The following is a 17,962-nucleotide window of genomic DNA, read 5'->3' as shown; positions in this document are numbered from 1 at the left end:
TAATTAAATGGGTTGGGGCTAGGAATAGTGCCTTTGTTTGACTGACAACTCATGTATTTTGGTCTTCCTATTTTAACTGCCGACTCTGTTCTTTTTCCATCAGCTTTTAAGACTCTAAGTCAACAGGGCTGCTATCATTTCATCACTGTCAATGTCAATATATTAAACCAAGCTCTCAGTGTATTATACTGACAAACTACATAGTGTGGAAATATTTGAGGTAAATCCTACGCCAACTCACCATCTTTGATGAAATACAAATTTATTTTCGGTGCTAACAGTGGCTATGCAGAGATTTCACACTGTTCCCCACTCTGATGATTGCATTTGATTTGTGAGCCCATAGAGAATAATGGAATACAGTTGCATTGCCACCAGTTTTCCTGACCTGACTTGGATGTATGGTGGTATTCTCCAGCTGCAGTATCAGACTCAGAGTTGATCCAGGCAGTGAGAGAAGTGAAGGTGGTGGACATAGGAGTCAACTCCTTCACCCTGGCCTGGAGGAAAACACCAGGAGTAACTGGGTATAAAGTCTCCTGGAGCCCTTTCCTTGGTAAGAGGACCACATACACAATCAAACATGTGTGTGCATGCTCTATGCATGTACAGTATATACACCAAAAAAACACACTTTAAACATGGTGTGTCTCCTAGTTTCTGTTTCTTTTTTCCTAATATTTTTTCCTGCATGTTTGTCAAATATTAAATGTATGGATCTCACCCTCAGTTATTTAAAGGTCGTTGTAGAGCTCTTGTAAAATGCACACCTGTGACCCTTTAACTTTTAATTGGTACAGATTTCTTCATTATAGTATTTTCAGTAGTCGGTGCTGCACTCTCTTTTTCTGTCATTGCTGTCTTTAACCATTCCCTCCTCTAGGGGGCGATGAGAAGTCCCAGCTGGTATCTGCTGCCACCACCACCTTCACCATCCCCAGGCTGCAGGAGAGCTCAGCCTATAAGATCCAGGTGTCACCCATGGTGGGAAGCAGAGAGGGGAGCCCGGCTCTGGTCACTGCACGGACCCGTGAGTGCTGCCAAACCTGAACAGGGGGCAACACCATAGACAGACAGACAGACAGGCAGACAGATAAACAGATAGATAGGTAGATAAATAGATAGATAGATAGATAGATAGATAGATAGATAGATACACTATATTACCAAAAGTATTCGCTCACCTGCCTTTACTCATACTATGAACTGAAGTGCCATCCCATTCCTAACCCATAGAGTTCAATATGATGTCGGTCCACCTTTTGCAGCTATTACAGCTTCAACTCTTCTGGGAAGACTGTCCACAAGGTTGAGGAGAGTGTTTATAGGAATTTTTGACCATTCTTCCAAAAGCGCATTGGTGAGGTCACACACTGATGTTGGTCGAGAAGGCCTGGCTCTCAGTCTCCGCTCTAATTCATCCCAAAGGTGTTCTATCGGGTTCAGGTCAGGACTCTGTGCAGGCCAGTCAAGTTCATCCACACCAGACTCTGTCATCCATGTCTTTATGGACCTTGCTTTGTGCACTGGTGCACAGTCATGTTGGAAGAGGAAGGGGCCCGCTCCAAACTGTTCCCACAAGGTTGGGAGCATGGAATTGTCCAAAATGTTTTGGTATCCTGAAGCATTCAAAGTTCCTTTCACTGGAACTAAGGGGCCAAGCCCAGCTCCTGAAAAACAACCCCACACCATAATTCCTCCTCCACCAAATTTCACAGTCGGCACAATGCAGTCTGAAATGTACCGTTCTCCTGGCAACCTCCAAACCCAGACTCGTCCATCAGATTGCCAGATGGAAAAGCGTGATTCATCACTCCAGAGAACGCGTCTCCACTGCTCTAGAGGCCAGTGGCGGCGTGCTTTACACCATTACATCCGCCGCTTTGCATTGCACTTGGTGATGTGTGGCTTGGCTGCAGCTGCTCGGCCATGGAAACCCATTCCATGAAGCTCTCTGCGTACTGTACTTGGGCTAATCTGAAGGTCACATGAAGTTTGTAGCTCTGTAGCAATTGACTGTGCAGAAAGTCGGCGACCTCTTTGCACTATGCGCTTCAGCCTCCGCTGACCCCTCTCCGTCACTTTACGTGGCCTACCACTTGGTGGCTGAGTTGCTGTTGTTCCCAAACGCTTCCATTTTGTTATAATAGAGCTGACAGTTGACTGTGGAATATTTAGGAGCGAGGAAATTTCACGACTGGATTTGTTGCACAGGTGGCATCCTATGACAGTTCCACGCTGGAATTCACTGAGCTCCTGAGAGCGGCCCATTCTTTCACAAATGTCTTGTTTCACAGTCTGCATGCCTGAGTGCTTGATTTTATACACCTGTGGCCAGGCCAAGTGATTAGGACACCTGATTCTGATCATTTGAATGGGTGAGCGAATACTTTTGGTAATATAGTGTATATAGATAGATAGATAGATAGGATCATGGTTTTAAATTGCCCAGTAGATATTCTGTGTGGAGGCAGACCCAATCCAGACCCAACATTCTCGCCACAGTTTACCAACAAGGTTCTCCCAATGATATTTGAAATGTGACAAAATAAGACAAAGTATCCATCATACAAATCCAAATTTTAAATCCTTCTAATGGTTATGAGTAATTATCTTTTGGTATAGTAAATATTTGCCACCTGTCAACTTCTTCATTGCTATAAGGATTCATGAAAGCGTATCATTTTGTTTTTTGGGGCTTTAAGCCAAAAAAGCTGAGAACACTCCTATAGACCATTCCTCTGTTTCTGAATATGACAGCTTACAGATGAACATTTTTCTACCAAGACATTCCCACCGACATTCTCCCTCCACCAGAGCTTGAATTTCTCCATATTTGTCCATAAATGTTAATCAAACCATGGATTGAAATTTTGCTGATGATTTTGAATTTTGGTTTACTTATTTGCCATTGTTTTCTGTTCCAGTGGATCTTCCTAAAGTGAATGGCTTTGCTGCTCTGAACACTACAGACAGCAGCACCGTTCTGAACTGGACCAGGGTGGCAGGTGTATCTGGATACCTCCTCTCCTGGAGACACATCTCAGGTCAGAGGGCAACCATCACAAACTCTCTACCAACAAGCAGCCTTCGCTTAGCATTGTGTCAAATTCCATGCCTAAATCAACTTTTCAGCCTTTAGAATTTAATTCATGTACTTTGCAAGACATGTCTTATTGCAGTGTGTATTGGGACCTGACATAAGCACCAATCTGCTTGCGGGAGGTGTTTGTTCAAGAAATCAATATTTATTTAATTATGTTCCAAGTGTGACAGTTAAAGTAGTAATTTGTTGTGGGATCCCCTAGGTGTTGTGGGGGATTTGTTGCATGACACATGTTATTGCAGTGTGAATTGGGTCTTAGCATAAGCACCCCTTTGTTGGAAGGGGGGAGACTGAAAGAAAACGTCACAGCCAGTATTCAGCAGTGTGGGTTGTAATAAGCATGTATTTTCTTCAGGGGGAAAATGATTACAATTGTAGTGAAATGCTGATATGGTGGATATACTAAGGGCTGGACAGGTACAGGAACTTGGCTCCTAGTTTTAACTTTGCTCACTGTGTCTTACACTGATGCATCTCCTTTATTTCACTTGTGATGTCTTGTAATAAATTTCCAAATTTCCCTTGGTAGTTTGTAGGTCTGTCACCTAATGAGCCCTAACTTGACACAGGAACATCTTTGATTTATCCATGATATCACACTTCATGTTTACAAATCTGCATGAGGTTGTGCTCCGACCACAATTTTCAGAGCATGAGCCCAGGATCACTGCTCTCTCTCCTCTCTCCTCAGATTCTTTAAATACCACCATATAGTATCTCTTTATCATCCAAAAATTTATTTCAGAAAGAAGGCATGTCTTTCTATTCAGTAGTCCTCAAAACTTATTAAGTTCATTGCATAAGCAGTGTCACTCAAATCCAACAAGCTGTCAAATTAACAGTACTAACCTTGAATAGTTTAATCAAACAATGGGAATATTCATTCTGTGGTGATACATAATAAGATCTTCTCTCTTATATCTCCTTTCAGAGTTGGACTCTAAAACAGAGATTCTGGGCCCAGGTTTCTCCTCCTATAAGATCAGTGATCTGCTGTATGGCAGAACCTATATTTTTACCATCAGACCCTTGTATGGAGAAGTGGAGGGACCCATAAGCACAGTCTATCAAAGGATAGGTAAGACAGCGCTTAAGTGGTTTAATCAGCTCTGCAATAAACCTCTCTCCATAAACCTCTACTTGCAACAGTCTGCTATTTAATCATAGAGTAATACCAACAATTTAGTAATGATTGACGAATACCAATTGATACAGCTAGTAGAGTGAATGCAATTTACTCTGAAAGAGACCAAAAATGAAAAAAGAACTATTTATGAGCCATGATACGCATTATTTCCCCTCAGGGAATTTTACAGTGAAATCTAATCTAATTTCATCTAATATGAGTTTACTCAGCTTTCTAAATGTGCGTTTTTAATCAGCTATATTATGGCTTTGTGTGTCTCAGTGGCAAAAGGTCCTCTGTTGGTGCCAGTCCAGTCTGTCACAGTGGCCCCCCGCCCCTCTCACATTACCACCGCCTCACAGACCACCCAGAACCCCATGGTTAAGCCCCCCACCAAAACTGTCACCACCAAGAAACCAAGTGTCACTGGACCCAACACGACACCAGCCACCACCGTCCGATTAACCACTTCAACCAGAAGACTGTCTACGTCCAGCACAGAGACCACTGCCCCACCAAGACCAGGTATTTTAGAGAGATGACCTCCTAGAATATTAATTTTAGAGGGACAACCTGTACAGTACATTAATACTATAGAAAGTGAATGAGCAGCTCTTCACTATCTCGTTCACTTTGTGTGATTAATACTGCTTAAGCTGTATAATTACTATGTGGATATGCTGCAAGAAAATAGCATTGCCTGTTATGTTGTCTTTCTTTTGTAAGTGGTGAATGTGTATACTTAAAGATGTGTGTGTGTGTGCGTGTGTGTGTGTGCGTGTGTGCGTGTGTGCGTGTGCGTGTGTGCGTGTGTGCGTGTGTGTGTGTGTGTGTGTGTGTGTGCGTGCGTGCGCACGTGCGTGTGTGCGTGTTTGGTCAGTGTGTGGTAAGATGAAAGCAGACATAGTTTTCTTGGTGGATGAGTCCTCGAGCATCGGTGCTAATAACTTCGTCAAGATGAAAGACTTCATATTCCGGGTGGCCACTTACTTCCCTGTCATTGGTCCCAAGGGGACTCAGGTGAGAATGTCAACACGAAGCTGCCTTTGTCTGCTCCTGTATCTATGCTGGTGATAATATGGCAGGAGAAATCCACATCAGTGGAAAGAAATTAGTGCCAACTAGTTTGCATTTGAATTGCAAATGTTGGAATTTGCCATGTTCGTATTGAACTAATTAAAGAAAAAATGGATTTGTTCTCTTAATTAATTAAAAGACATGGGGAGAATGGGACTTGATTATTGAACAAGGCACACATGGTTTGTGGTTGGCTAAGTAAAGCGTTAACCCACTGTTGGTGCTTAGGAGGTAAAAATCCTCTACACGGAGGTGTGTGCCTCACAAAACTGAACCTGAATCAAGAAAATTAAATTTGAACTGAGAAAATCATATTTAGAGTTAAGCTTAAGGTAAAATTCAATCATAATCACATTCAGGTTTGGTTTGTGGATTTCAATTTCAAATTATACCATACAAATTAACTTCAGGGTTCAATATAATCGCAAGAAATTAAAATTTCTTTAATCCAAACACAGTCGACACTGACACTGATCTCTCCATATCTATGCAAAGAATTGTCCAGATTATTGTATTTTTTATGACGATCTACATTTCCTCCCGTTTCTCCTCCCTCAGATAGCTGTTGTTCACTACAGTGATGATCCTCGAATCCAGTTCCGTTTAATTGACTACAAGGACAGAAACTCTGTGCTCAGGGCACTCAGAGGGCTACGCTACGGAGGGGGCAACACAAAAACAGGTGTCTGACAACCCACACCCTCCACAGCCATCCCCATGTGGAGAGTGTGTGGGCAAGCAGGGCAAACTAACCTGCTGTACCATCTTAAATGTAAAACTTTGTGAAAAGTCATCTTGTTTGCTGACAATACTGTTATTTACCCCTAGGAAAAGGCATCAGCTATGTGCTGAAGGAGGTGTTCCAGGAGTCTCTGGGCATGAGGCAGGATGTGGCTCATGTTTTGGTTCTGATCACAGATGGAAGGGCGCAGGATGATGTGGTGCCCCCATCCAGGATCGCACACACTCTGGGTCAGTGTCCTATAGACTCCACAACAGTACTGAAAATGGCCTGTTTTAGCCATATGAATTTGGAAGAGATTTTCTATTTTCATCACAAATGTGTGATCAATATGATGTGATATTCCAAATACCAGCAACATTAATCTGGAAATGTCCTGTCTTTTAATAGCCATATCTCTCTTTTCTTCAAGGTGTCAGTGTCCTGGCTGTTGGGGTTGCTAATGCAGACCTTGAGGAGCTGAGGAAGATAGCTTCTCCAACCAGCTACAAGAACATCTTCTACTCTCAGACCTTTGATGATTTCCCCTCTATAGAGAGAGAGTTCATCAATAGCATCTGTAGTGAGGCGCTCCTTTCCGAGTTCAAACAACATGATGAGGTGGGGGGAAATAAACAAAAACAAAAATGAAAAAGGCGGGGGCGAGATAGTTTGGTCTTTCTTGAAACATACTGAGTCTTGTTGGAGAGTTTGATTATTTTGTTTCTTATTCGGTAAAGTTTCAAACATTTTTCCTCAGCTAAATGAATATTTTGTCATTATCCTCTCACCCCCATGCCAGTTGAAACACAGATGCAACACACAGGTGGCTAGCAGCCTTCTCCAAAACAACTGAAGTCAGTGGGTGGTGTTTTTAGAGCTATTTAATGCCTTTGATAGGAAAACAGTTGATGCTCACATGCATTTAAGGCTCACCTATCCACGTTCTGTTTGATGAGAGTTCCTCCCTGTGTGTTGTAAAGACAAAGACACTTTACCTGTGTTTGAGGTGGCATGACGGTGAGTAGATAATGTCAAAATGGTCACTTTTGGGTGAACTGTTCATGTAAGAATTGCAGAATAAATTTTTGTTGCAGAATCAATACTATTTGCATGTTATATGTTTTTATATTAGAATTTTGTATGCAAGTGACCTATACGTAATGCATTCTGTTTTCTTAGTCGGCTCAGTTGGACACCCCTACTGAAGACCCAGAGGAGCTGCTTAAGCCCCAGGGTCCCTGCCCCTCTGAATGTGTTAAGGTTGGTGCTTTCTTCAGAAACATTTTTATTCATTCCCATTGATAGCTCCTCCTCTTCCTCCTCACCATCATTATTGTGTTATCATTATGGACACGTTGTAGCTAAAATATCTGATGGGGTACAAAGTCCGCCCCAAAATTCTGCATTTCAGCAGACATTATACCTAGATATGTTTATGTTGTGATCATTATCATTGTCTGTAGCTCCACTTTACTGATATGTGCTGGCATTTATCCAGACCTCTCAAACACTGATTAATGTTTGATTTGATTAATGGGTTTTTGTCTTTGCTAATCATTTGTCATGTGCTTTGTCCTTTCAGGGCCAAAAAGGTGAAAAGGTGAGTCAAATTAAAGATTAAAGATTAAATTGATTTAGAGATTCATGCAGACATACTATAATCTGTTTTGCTGACTTACACATACTCTCTTTCTCTCATTCCCTCTCTCTAGGGAGATGGTTTTGGTTTTGGTTCTGGAGGGCTGGTATGTTCAATAAATTTGTTTAATTCTGATAAGTTTCCTTAATGAAATGTAGAATACTGAACTTTTTGACTTGTTCAGTATAAAACTTGGACTGAAAAAAAGTGTGATGTCAGTTAGCAAATGAGTATTTCTCCTTTAAAGTTTTTTTTTTTTTTTTTTTTTTTAAATAACCAGTGGTGCTCTTTGTGTGTGTGCAGAGGTTTAAGCAAAGCTCTGGAGAGTATAATCCCTTCAGCCCTTCTAAAGGAGAAAAGGGAGAGAAGGTAGGAGACAGTGCACACACACACACATACACACACACACACACACACACACACACAGACACTGTGTTCTGCAACTCTGTTTTTGGTCATGGATGAGCAGTATTACTATGGGAAGAGTTGATTTTAATATATTTCATAGTTCTACACTTTTTGCTCATTAATGTCCATTCAGTAGACTAATTAGTTTGGAGGGCTGAGATTTTGATAAACAAGGTTTTAATGTGTCACTTGTTGTTGTCTGGGGTGTATTTCGGTTTCTCTTTTAATTCCATAAGAGACCCATTGATGATGATGTGAAATATGAAAGTCACCAAACCATGAAAGTGACACTGTTGTTCACTTAGATTTGATGAAACTTTTACGATTCCTGCAAGGATACGGCATCTTTGCAGCCAAAAAGACTTTTTGATAATTTTACATATAATGACAGCAAAATGAATGATAATACAGAATATATTAAAGGTGACATAACAATTAATACAAAAGCAAGATTATATTGTACTCAAAATACTACAACAAATAGCACCTCTTGAAGAAGATGAAGGCTTAAAAGTAATATCTCTATACGATACAGATTTACAGGTGAGCAGATGTTGCCAGCTTACAGATCTACAAATTTATTGCTCATATGCTTTGCATTTAAATATGAAACACTGGCTCTTCACGCCATCAGATTTATGTAGCAGATGTCCAAGTGTGCATTGTTAGCTGTTCACATGAGCAGTACAGATGGAAGAACATATAACAGAAATATTATAACTTTGCCATGAATTTGACAAGAGGATGAAAACAGGGGATGACATACAATCTGCTTACTGTGATTTATACCTTTAATATTTGGTTTGCTTTCTATTGTTATTTTATTTTCTGGCACATTTTCTTCATCTTATTTGTTTGGCAGGGACCTCCAGGAACAGATGGTATTCCTGGGTTGCCTGGGCGACCAGGGAGAACTGGACCCCCAGGTTCTGCAGGCCAACGGGTAAAAAAAAAAAAAAAAAAAAAAAAAAAAAAAAAGCTGACCTGGTTAGGGTTCATTTGATTTTGCTCAGAGTGTGAAAATAACAACAGCTATATTTTGCAGGGTCCTCCAGGTGTTCCAGGTGAAATGGTAAGATCAGAACAGAAAAGGTGGTAAGAACAGCAGTAAGAACAGAACAGAAAAGATCAGAAATATCAAAAATATTTATGTAAAAAAACGTGTTACGGTGCATCCTGGTGGTTCCGTTTGTTCAGGTACAAACCATTAACTGTAACTGCACTGTCCTGGGTTTGAAAACCAGCCCAGGACCTGTGTTTTTCTTTCTCAATATGTCCTGGCTCTTTCATCTGTGAAGTTCACATAAATCCAATAATGCACAAAATAAATCTTGAAAAAATTTTACCTTTTTGCATCATCAAAGATCAAGATGCAGTGAAAAATTAAGGTGGGGGTCAAACTAAATAAGAGCTAAAAGAAGTTACAATTTTTTAGCTATTAATTTGATATAGTAACCCCTTCAGTGCACCTTTTAATTACTTTTTAATTTCCCGTGGATGGGAATTTATAATAACCATCAAACTTTTTCATGTCCTCCACATTTATCAGATTTACAAAGATGTGTGTTTGTATGGTAATGTATAGTAATTAATATTATAATCATTTTTCATGTCTGTACTTTAATGGCAGGGCCTTCCTGGACTCACTGGTCCAAAAGGACAGAGAGGAGAGAGAGTAAGTCATTGTATTGAAATACCATGCAATACCTCTTTTTCTTCAACAACCTGTGCTAAGGCGCCAACCTTTGAGTTTCTCAAAGTAGTCACTGCCCTTGTCCCAACAGAACTGCCTACTCTCTGGAAAAGGATTAAAGGGATACAATGTTCAACAAGGAGATGGAAATGTGTTAACACACATGGCATATCTTGGTTTATGCTAAATGTTTGACCTCTTGTCTCTTTCACAAAGGGAGAACCTGGATATGTTATAGGAGGTGCAGAAGCAGGTTACATCCCTGGACGAAAAGGAGAACCAGGATCTTCAGTGAGTCTTCAAAGAAGCCATTTCAGGACTGTCTTCATCATGTAACTTTTGGATAATTCAAGTATTAATCACTATGTTTCAGGGTCCCCAAGGACCGCCTGGTGTACCAGGGGTCTCTGGAGCTCCAGGGCTGCCTGGTCAGCCAGGACCACTAGGGCCTCCAGGAATCTCTGTCAAGGTAACATGTTCTGATTCAAAATTGAAACTAATCATTAAAGCAAGACTTTTTAAGCTGTAAGATCTTCTGTGCATTGGTGACTACTGTAAAAGAAGAGTGAAATCCTACCATTAATGTAATATGTAGTGTTAAAGTTATTGCTGACATTTTTGGTACTTTTCCCCATATGACATTGTAGCATACTGTACAGTACTGAAATTTCACTGTATCATAGTACCAGTATTATCTTATAATTTTTGATAATATTACAACAAGCCAACCCATTCAGTGGGAGATGTGTCAAAGATATATTTAAACATCTTTGGATAGCACTTAACCTAGATTAATGGAGGGGTTTGTACTGTTTTATCTTTTGACTTTGTAGGGAGACGTCGGGGAACCTGGGGCTAAAGTAAGTATCTGGTAATTAGTCTGTTTAAGCTGCATTAATAAATAAATAAGTTGATTGCTCGTATCCACTGGCATGGGGCCAGAAATTTCAAATTAATCCTGCATTTACAGACATTTAGGATTATTTTGTGTTTGTAAAACATGCATTATTGCTTTTTTTATTTGAAAATACATGCATTATTTTTGAAAGGGTTTGCGCGGGAAGACGGGGCTGAAGGGAGACAAAGGGGACCACGGGAAAGATGTAAGTGCGTAGTTTATGGTTGTAGAAAAAGTCAAATGATGCTGAGAAACACAACAGACAAACAAAGTGTTGAGGGTAAATAGTGTCACAGCTTTGCAGTTGTTATGTAAAAGTGTACTGATCTAATTTTAACTGTCTCTCTCCCTCTTTCACACGCTCAAACACACTCTCATGCATACACACCAGGGTATTGCAGGCTTACCAGGTCCCATTGGCATTGATGGCGTGCCAGGATTGCCAGGTCAGAAGGGAGAAAAGGTAAAATTGTCTTTTATTCCTGGAAAAATGCTAACTATTGTCCTTGTCCAGTACTTTGAATATGATTATGTGAATGTGAGACTGTTTAATTGCCTTAATGACTGATGTGTTTTCTCAGGGTGAAGAAGGAATTGGTATACAAGGCATCCAAGGTCCCCGTGGAGAGCCAGGAGAGAAGGTACATCAAAATGAATGTGGAAGGGAAAATTTACCACATAGGACTTTGATGATGTTATTTCTGTCTGAATGTAGAGCTCACAGAGTTCATATTTGTGAAAATAACTAAATGAAAGCTTCACTCCAGAGAACAAGGACCCCAAGAGAGACTTTTTGGAACTGCTCTGCTGACAGTGAATGAGAATTTGTAGACTTGTAGGGTTAGTTGAATGTGCATGATCTCCACTGAAAACAAAATCTTAGTTTAGTATTAGAAATTAGAGATGTCTGAGAAACCAGCCCATGGAGCATTTGCTGTTGCTTTACTTTTATGTTTTGTCCCCTAAATATATGGAATGACCTTCAGCACTCCCTGAAAATTGAGACACTTCTGTCTACCGGCCGGTTTAAAACCTTGATTTCAAATCACTTTATTTCAGTTTGTAATTGTTTATGATCGTTTTAACTGATTCTTGCTTTGAAAGTTGTCTCGATGTCATTGTAAAATAGGGGAGCCTTAATGATTTTCATGAATAAATAAAGGCTGAAAGAATGAAGGACAACATCACATGCTAGGCTCTGTTTCTCAATTAAACTGTCCAAGATGATCAGGAGGTAAAAAGGATAATACAAGATATGAGACCCGCCTGTAGTTTTGGAGGCTTTAACACAAATTCTTTTTTTTTTTTTTTTTTTCTGTTTTTGCAGGGAAATATGGGCTTATCAGGACCAGTTGGCCCCAAGGTACCCATCAAAAAATACCTTTGAATATCTGTACTGTTCTTTGAATGTAATAACCCAGAAACCACACACAACATCTTTTCATAAAATTCTGTTTTTATTTGACTTATTTTTCAAGGGCGAAACTGGAGATCAGGGTATCCAGGGAATCATTGGACCTCGGGTATAGATTATTATTTCCATTTCAACAACTGGAGGCAAAATCCTGCATATTTTACTCTCAGTCAAATGCAATTGATTTCATACCTGGTTCACTCCTGATCGTGCATAAGTGTCAGTGATGAAAGAACTCAGTGCCAGTGTTTTATTTTCACCTGCAGGGAAAGAAGGGGTTGAAAGGGGAGCAGGGAGATAAGGTGAGTTCATCTCACACACTCGTTTTGATTCTCTTGCCTTGGTTAAGATTAAAATAGTCACTGTATAATTAATATTATGATGTGAATTAATCAGTTTAATTCAGTTGTAAGGAAGTGAAATTGGTGCTGAAATGTGATTGGCCTCTAATGTGCATGAAGGCCCAGGAGTGTATGTATGTGTGTGTTGTGGTGAAATGTCCGTGATAGTGATGCCAAACACCAGTGGAAAAAAGGGTTTTAAGAAATACAGTAAATATGCAAAATATAAACATGAAAGCCATTAAAGATATGAATCTGGAGTACACACGAATCAGCTGGAATAGAAAATTAAGCTTTCCACTAGCAAACACTTTTTTTTGTTTTGTAGGGTGACCGAGGAGAGATAGGACCAATAGGACCACTAGGACCCACAGTGAGTATCGCTGCGTATCTTGGTTTCCTTTTCACCAGTCAAGGTTACATGCACTATAACGAGAGCGAAAGATGTTTGTCACATGATCTTTTGACATTTGTAGCACTATGATGTAACTCAACCCCATATTGCATTCAGTAATATCTGCAAATGCATGCTGTAGGAACCTGTGCAACTACAAACCACTTTAAACCATAAAATAGTCTCTAACGATGTCCAGATGCTGGTATTAAGTCAGTTTGAATGGACAGTGAATATGAATTTCACCATGGCCATTAGACTGTTTTAGAAGTTTCCCGGATCATTAGAATACATTTGAGCTCAGAATTCCCTTCATTTAGCCGCTCTTGTCTTCCAAAGCTCCAAAATGTGTGTGTGTGTGTGTGTGTGTGTGTGCACATGCATGCGCAGTAAAATCAAATTTACTGACTCACAGCAGACAGATTTTATTTTTTCCACCCACACCACATTTCAGTCGATAGATTTTTACCCAAGCTGCCACTGACTCACCTCGGCCTATTAAAAATCCACTTCCTGATTCATTTTGGTCACAATACAGCACGATGGAGATGGAAGATATCGGTATACAATTTGATGGCTATTGTTTCATCTCTCCCTACAGATGCTCACACTGATAAGTGAACAAAAGGGAAAGGCATTTTTGTTCTAGGTTTTTGAGATTATGTTCTATCTATCAGGGGTGATTATGACTGCATGTCATCATGAGCCTCACTGTCAAACCTCAGTGGGTATCTTTTGCAAATGTGCTGGCCATTTTGTCTTGCATCGCTAATTTTTAATTTGAGGCGGCACAATGAATATGAGCAGATTGTCTTGTGCAAATGTCCTCATGAGGACAATCTTCCTGTCTTTTGTCATCCAGTGTGAATCTTTTCTCATTTTTATTTTCCAATTCAAAGACCAGAGCTGAAGTTGTACAAATAAAGTGTCAGTTCACAGGAGAAACACAGGATTAATGCTTTTTAGCTTTAGTGAAAATAAGCATTTAAACACAAAATATACTGATCAAACATAAAACACAATAAACAGCAATGTGCAGGAGAGGCAGACAGTCAGGAATAATAGTCAAAGTATATTTTTACTAACCTTTTTAAAATCAGTATCACTTGAATCTATCAGTGTTACCATTAATGTTTTAGGGATTGACTGGGCCAGATGGACAAAAAGGAGATGTGGGTCCAAGAGGAGCGCCAGGAGATCCTGCCAAGGGTGTAAGAAAAGCAAAAGATTATTTCACGTAGTAGACATTCCACTTATATAATACTACACACGGCAGCACTGTACAGCAGTTTTACAGCACGCAATTCATCCTTTTTCCCCCTTCACAACAGATAATTGGCCCAACTGGAAAGAAGGGTACCAGGGTAAGTCACTAAAGTCAACTTTATTTTTTTAACCGTTGTGTATCCAGGGAATTGTTCTGCTCTGCCTGCATGCATGAGCCTGCTTCACATTAATACAGTCGTCATTTATCAAAGGAAGAAGGACGAAGTTGTCATTTTTCATCATTTTGTATGCATCAGTTTGGCATTTTGTGTGCCATCCAAATAGAAAGCCTGTAGAGATGATTGTGGGGCGAGGTTATGCATATCCCTCCTCCCAGATGTGTAACTCTTCCCCCAAAGCTACAGGAAGCAATGAAGCCTAGTTGTCTGTCTATTGTTTGAATTAAATCTCAGTAGGCGGGGCCAGATAACAACAGTTTTAACTGTCTACGTAAAGTTGGATTAAAGTCAAGGGAGGTCTACCATTCCTGCAGCACCTGGAAAAAATCCAATCCAGCTGCACTAAATTATCTAAATTAGCTGAGAGAGTTCAGACTAGTTTTACTGGCTAGTAGCTGTTTCGGTAAGTAAACTTGCTTACCTTCCAAAATCATGAATGCCATACTCATGTGGTCATGAAAAGGCAAAGCAATTACCGTGTATGCGTGTGTGTGTGTGTGTGTGTGTGCGTATGTGTGTGTGTGTGTGTGTGTGTGTGTGTGTGTGTGTATACTCGGTTAGCAATCTTTCATTCTGAAAAACTGGTTTCTTCAAGGTCTTTCCATTGAGTTTTTACACAACGAGTGAGATTGCTTCCGCGTCCAGAGCAGCTTTGTTGCCAAGAAATGTTTATATAACTAAAACTCCAATCAGCCTCTAATCTGGCACATCATTGCTCTGTTTGCTCACTGAGTTTCTCTCGCTCTCTGTGGAGAAATTGAACCTTAATTGCCTTGCTCAAGGGCAAACGAATGGTAGCTGTTGAGAGAGGGGAGTGAGTAACACCCCCCTCTGCATTTTCCTGCCTACATTTTCCCAGTTCATTCCAAAACAGGTGACAATGCAGTCACAATTTGGCTTTAATAACCTTCAGACTGCTGCCATCTGCTTATTGAATTTGTTCACAAACTCGTGTGTATAAAAGTGCGTTGTTAACATTTATCGTCAATGGCTTTAAAAAGTCAGTCCACTGGGAAGTGATTTCTCTTTATGTTTCTATTGCTGAAGCATTGTTAATTAATTGTTTGGGGTATTCTTGCACTCTCAGGCAATCCTCTGGGTCTGCTTATCAAACACAATTAAGATTTTCCCTTATTAACTTCTGCAGTGGGACTGAATGCTCCAGAGTCCTCTGAATGGGACCTCTTTAATTTCAGTCCACAGGGTGCCATTAAAAGTGTGGAGAATTGTGTTTTGACACTGCTACAGTTATTTTGCCTGATGAACAATCATTTTGATTGATTTGTGTGTGTGGTACGCTGTATGTGTATATGTGCACGTGTGTTTGTGTGTGTATATGTGCACGTGTGTCTGTGTGTGTGTGTGTGTATGCACATTCATTTTGTCTGTCAGGGTGATATCGGTCCAGTCGGTCCTGCTGGGCCCCAGGGAGTAAAAGGACAACAAGGAGACAAAGGAGAAAAGGTTAATGATGACAATTGTGTCATATATTTTGTCATTTTCAGTTAGCGAGATGTCACTGCAGAATAATATTGTCTAAAACAAAGAGATGGTTGCAGGATGTTTTGTTTTTTTGTTCTGATGTGTGCAGGGCAGTCCTGGGTTTGGGATCCCAGGACAACAGGGACCAAAAGGAGAGAACGGTGAGAGGGTGAGTCACTAGAAACATGAACAACCTCGCACTTTAACCCCTGTAGTGTTGCCATGACTTTGAGGCAAGAAAATAAATGTTTCTTTTTTTTTATCCTTCTCAGGGAAATGTTGGTTTGTCTGGAAAACCTGGACCAAAGGTAAATCATAGCAGATGATTTTGCCTATGTCATTTATAAGAGGTTTTGCTTGTTTGAGGCAATTCACCTACACTTTCATTGCACCCACAAAAACCCTCAAAATCAATTATGTGAGGAGGTTTTGATGTTTACTTAGGTTGTTAATGTAACTAAATCCAGTCATTCATTTGTCCAGGGGCAGGACGGCTCTAAAGGGGATACAGGGAATGTCGGCTTACCTGGCAATCCTGGAGCTCCAGGATTAAGAGGTAAAGATGTAAGTAAATTCTACATGGTTGTTACTGCAATGATACAGGACATTTGCAGTTGATACAATACAATACTACTTCACTTTCCTCACAGGACAGAAAGATTGTATCAAAGTATCAAAACATATCACACAGATGACACAAGTAATTATCATAGCCATCTGGATGAGTGAAAGCATTGCATGTCCAAACAGAGCTCTACATTTCATCTGGAGCTTAGAAACATGTCAAGTCTTTGTTGTTCCTCAGTGTTTGAGTTTCTATTCTTTCTTTTAACCTCTTGACGTGAAATTTCCAAGTTTTCATTTTATTCTCAAATATGTATGCATATAGACGACTCGATACTTTACAAGATGCCGTGTTGGTGATAGCTACTGTTTTGCTTCTATGCAGGGCGAACCTGGAGTTAAAGGAGACCAAGGACCTAAGGTAAGGTGCTTTTCGTTTTTTGTTTGTTTGTTTGTTTGTTTGTTTGTTTTTGGTCAGGATTATTCTGGGTTTAGTCATTGTAGCCTGAATATGTGAGTGTGATTAGGATCTGGTTTTATATTAGTATTGCTTGGGAAACTAAATGTTCCAGCAGCCATTTTAACCACTAGTTATGTTCAACTTTAAATGCTATCTTTGTTTGTTTATTAATGTATTTGTTTATTCATTCTGTCTTTTACAGGGTGAGCAAGGTCCATCTGGAGAGCCTGGTGAAAGAGGAATTAGGGTAAAGTATTGCTTTGTTCAGGGACATAGACTCTTCCTTCATCTAAAAAGCAGTGTAAGGTTGCAGTACATGTTCAAATCATTCTAATTCAATATTTCCTGTAATGTTGACAAGGGTCCACTGGGATTACCAGGACGACCGGGGGACCCAGGAGAGAAGGGGGATACTGGGAAGACTGGCTTGTCTGTAAGTTCTAATGTAGTTCTTTATTGACAAAAACATTAGTGTTAATAAAATACGTGTTGGGAATCAGTCTGTTTTGTTCTTGGAATGTCCCCACCATTCAGTGGAATATATAAACTTGAATTGTTTTGCATCAAGATAACATGAGATTTCAATTTTCCTCTCAGGGGACAGATGGCAAGAAAGGAGAAAAAGGAGAGCCGGTGTGTTTATATTTATGTGTGCTCAGTCGATGAGCATGTCTTATTGTTTCTCCTGGTTGGCTGCCTTCTGATTGTTCCTCTGTCAGACTCTACATCTCACATCTCTGCAACCCGCTATCCTCTTGTGATTCCTTGATTTCTTTTTTGATATGCTCAGTAATTAAGTTTGGCTTTTTTATGTATGACACCCTTCAGTGCGTCTGAAATTTTCCTCTGTCTTGCAAATATGGTGAGTTTAGCATTGTGAGGTGTCAAGTCCCTCTAACTGTGTCTTGTTGTTTTGTTTCAATCCTGCGGCTGACATTCCAAAGGGAAAACCGGGGCCACCGGGAGGAGCACACGTAAATAAACTTTTAATACCATAGTAGATAGCTATTCACTAAATAAAAACAAATGTCCCATAAGACTTTATGAAAGTGATGTCTGTCTTTTAGTTTACTGACATTTGTAAGTTAACTCTTTGATTTCATCCCATCAGTTTGCTTCAGACAACAATGTATTGACCAGAGTGATCAAGGTAAATGTACTGAAGAGTCGCATGTAGCCATGTTAGAGACA

The 17,962-nt window shown here is 40.0% G+C and overlaps 1 protein-coding gene across 1 annotated transcript in view; it reads left to right on the top strand.

The window, feature by feature from the left end:
- col7a1l (collagen type VII alpha 1-like) overlaps positions 1–17,962 on the top strand; it is a 60,484-nt gene that overhangs the window by 18,701 nt on the left and 23,821 nt on the right. Inside the window, exons 16-53 of the mRNA XM_030046429.1 lie at positions 419–556; positions 884–1,030; positions 2,928–3,047; positions 4,038–4,184; positions 4,515–4,757; positions 5,113–5,252; positions 5,868–5,991; positions 6,138–6,281; positions 6,464–6,651; positions 7,213–7,293; positions 7,616–7,633; positions 7,746–7,778; positions 7,976–8,041; positions 8,943–9,023; positions 9,126–9,152; positions 9,711–9,755; positions 9,990–10,064; positions 10,147–10,242; positions 10,607–10,633; positions 10,823–10,876; positions 11,063–11,134; positions 11,253–11,312; positions 11,999–12,034; positions 12,150–12,194; positions 12,352–12,387; positions 12,755–12,799; positions 13,960–14,031; positions 14,152–14,184; positions 15,658–15,729; positions 15,857–15,916; positions 16,020–16,055; positions 16,231–16,311; positions 16,697–16,732; positions 16,974–17,018; positions 17,133–17,204; positions 17,369–17,404; positions 17,716–17,745; positions 17,883–17,921. Coding sequence (XP_029902289.1) covers positions 419–556; positions 884–1,030; positions 2,928–3,047; positions 4,038–4,184; positions 4,515–4,757; positions 5,113–5,252; positions 5,868–5,991; positions 6,138–6,281; positions 6,464–6,651; positions 7,213–7,293; positions 7,616–7,633; positions 7,746–7,778; positions 7,976–8,041; positions 8,943–9,023; positions 9,126–9,152; positions 9,711–9,755; positions 9,990–10,064; positions 10,147–10,242; positions 10,607–10,633; positions 10,823–10,876; positions 11,063–11,134; positions 11,253–11,312; positions 11,999–12,034; positions 12,150–12,194; positions 12,352–12,387; positions 12,755–12,799; positions 13,960–14,031; positions 14,152–14,184; positions 15,658–15,729; positions 15,857–15,916; positions 16,020–16,055; positions 16,231–16,311; positions 16,697–16,732; positions 16,974–17,018; positions 17,133–17,204; positions 17,369–17,404; positions 17,716–17,745; positions 17,883–17,921 — 2,900 coding nt within the window. The remainder of the gene's footprint in view (positions 1–418; positions 557–883; positions 1,031–2,927; positions 3,048–4,037; positions 4,185–4,514; positions 4,758–5,112; positions 5,253–5,867; positions 5,992–6,137; positions 6,282–6,463; positions 6,652–7,212; positions 7,294–7,615; positions 7,634–7,745; positions 7,779–7,975; positions 8,042–8,942; positions 9,024–9,125; positions 9,153–9,710; positions 9,756–9,989; positions 10,065–10,146; positions 10,243–10,606; positions 10,634–10,822; positions 10,877–11,062; positions 11,135–11,252; positions 11,313–11,998; positions 12,035–12,149; positions 12,195–12,351; positions 12,388–12,754; positions 12,800–13,959; positions 14,032–14,151; positions 14,185–15,657; positions 15,730–15,856; positions 15,917–16,019; positions 16,056–16,230; positions 16,312–16,696; positions 16,733–16,973; positions 17,019–17,132; positions 17,205–17,368; positions 17,405–17,715; positions 17,746–17,882; positions 17,922–17,962) is intronic.

This window comes from Myripristis murdjan, chromosome 23 (assembly GCF_902150065.1).
Source record: "Myripristis murdjan chromosome 23, fMyrMur1.1, whole genome shotgun sequence".
Taxonomy (NCBI): domain Eukaryota; kingdom Metazoa; phylum Chordata; class Actinopteri; order Holocentriformes; family Holocentridae; genus Myripristis; species Myripristis murdjan.
Note: the sequence above shows the minus strand (reverse complement) of the source record. Positions and strands in the feature narration are given on the sequence as shown.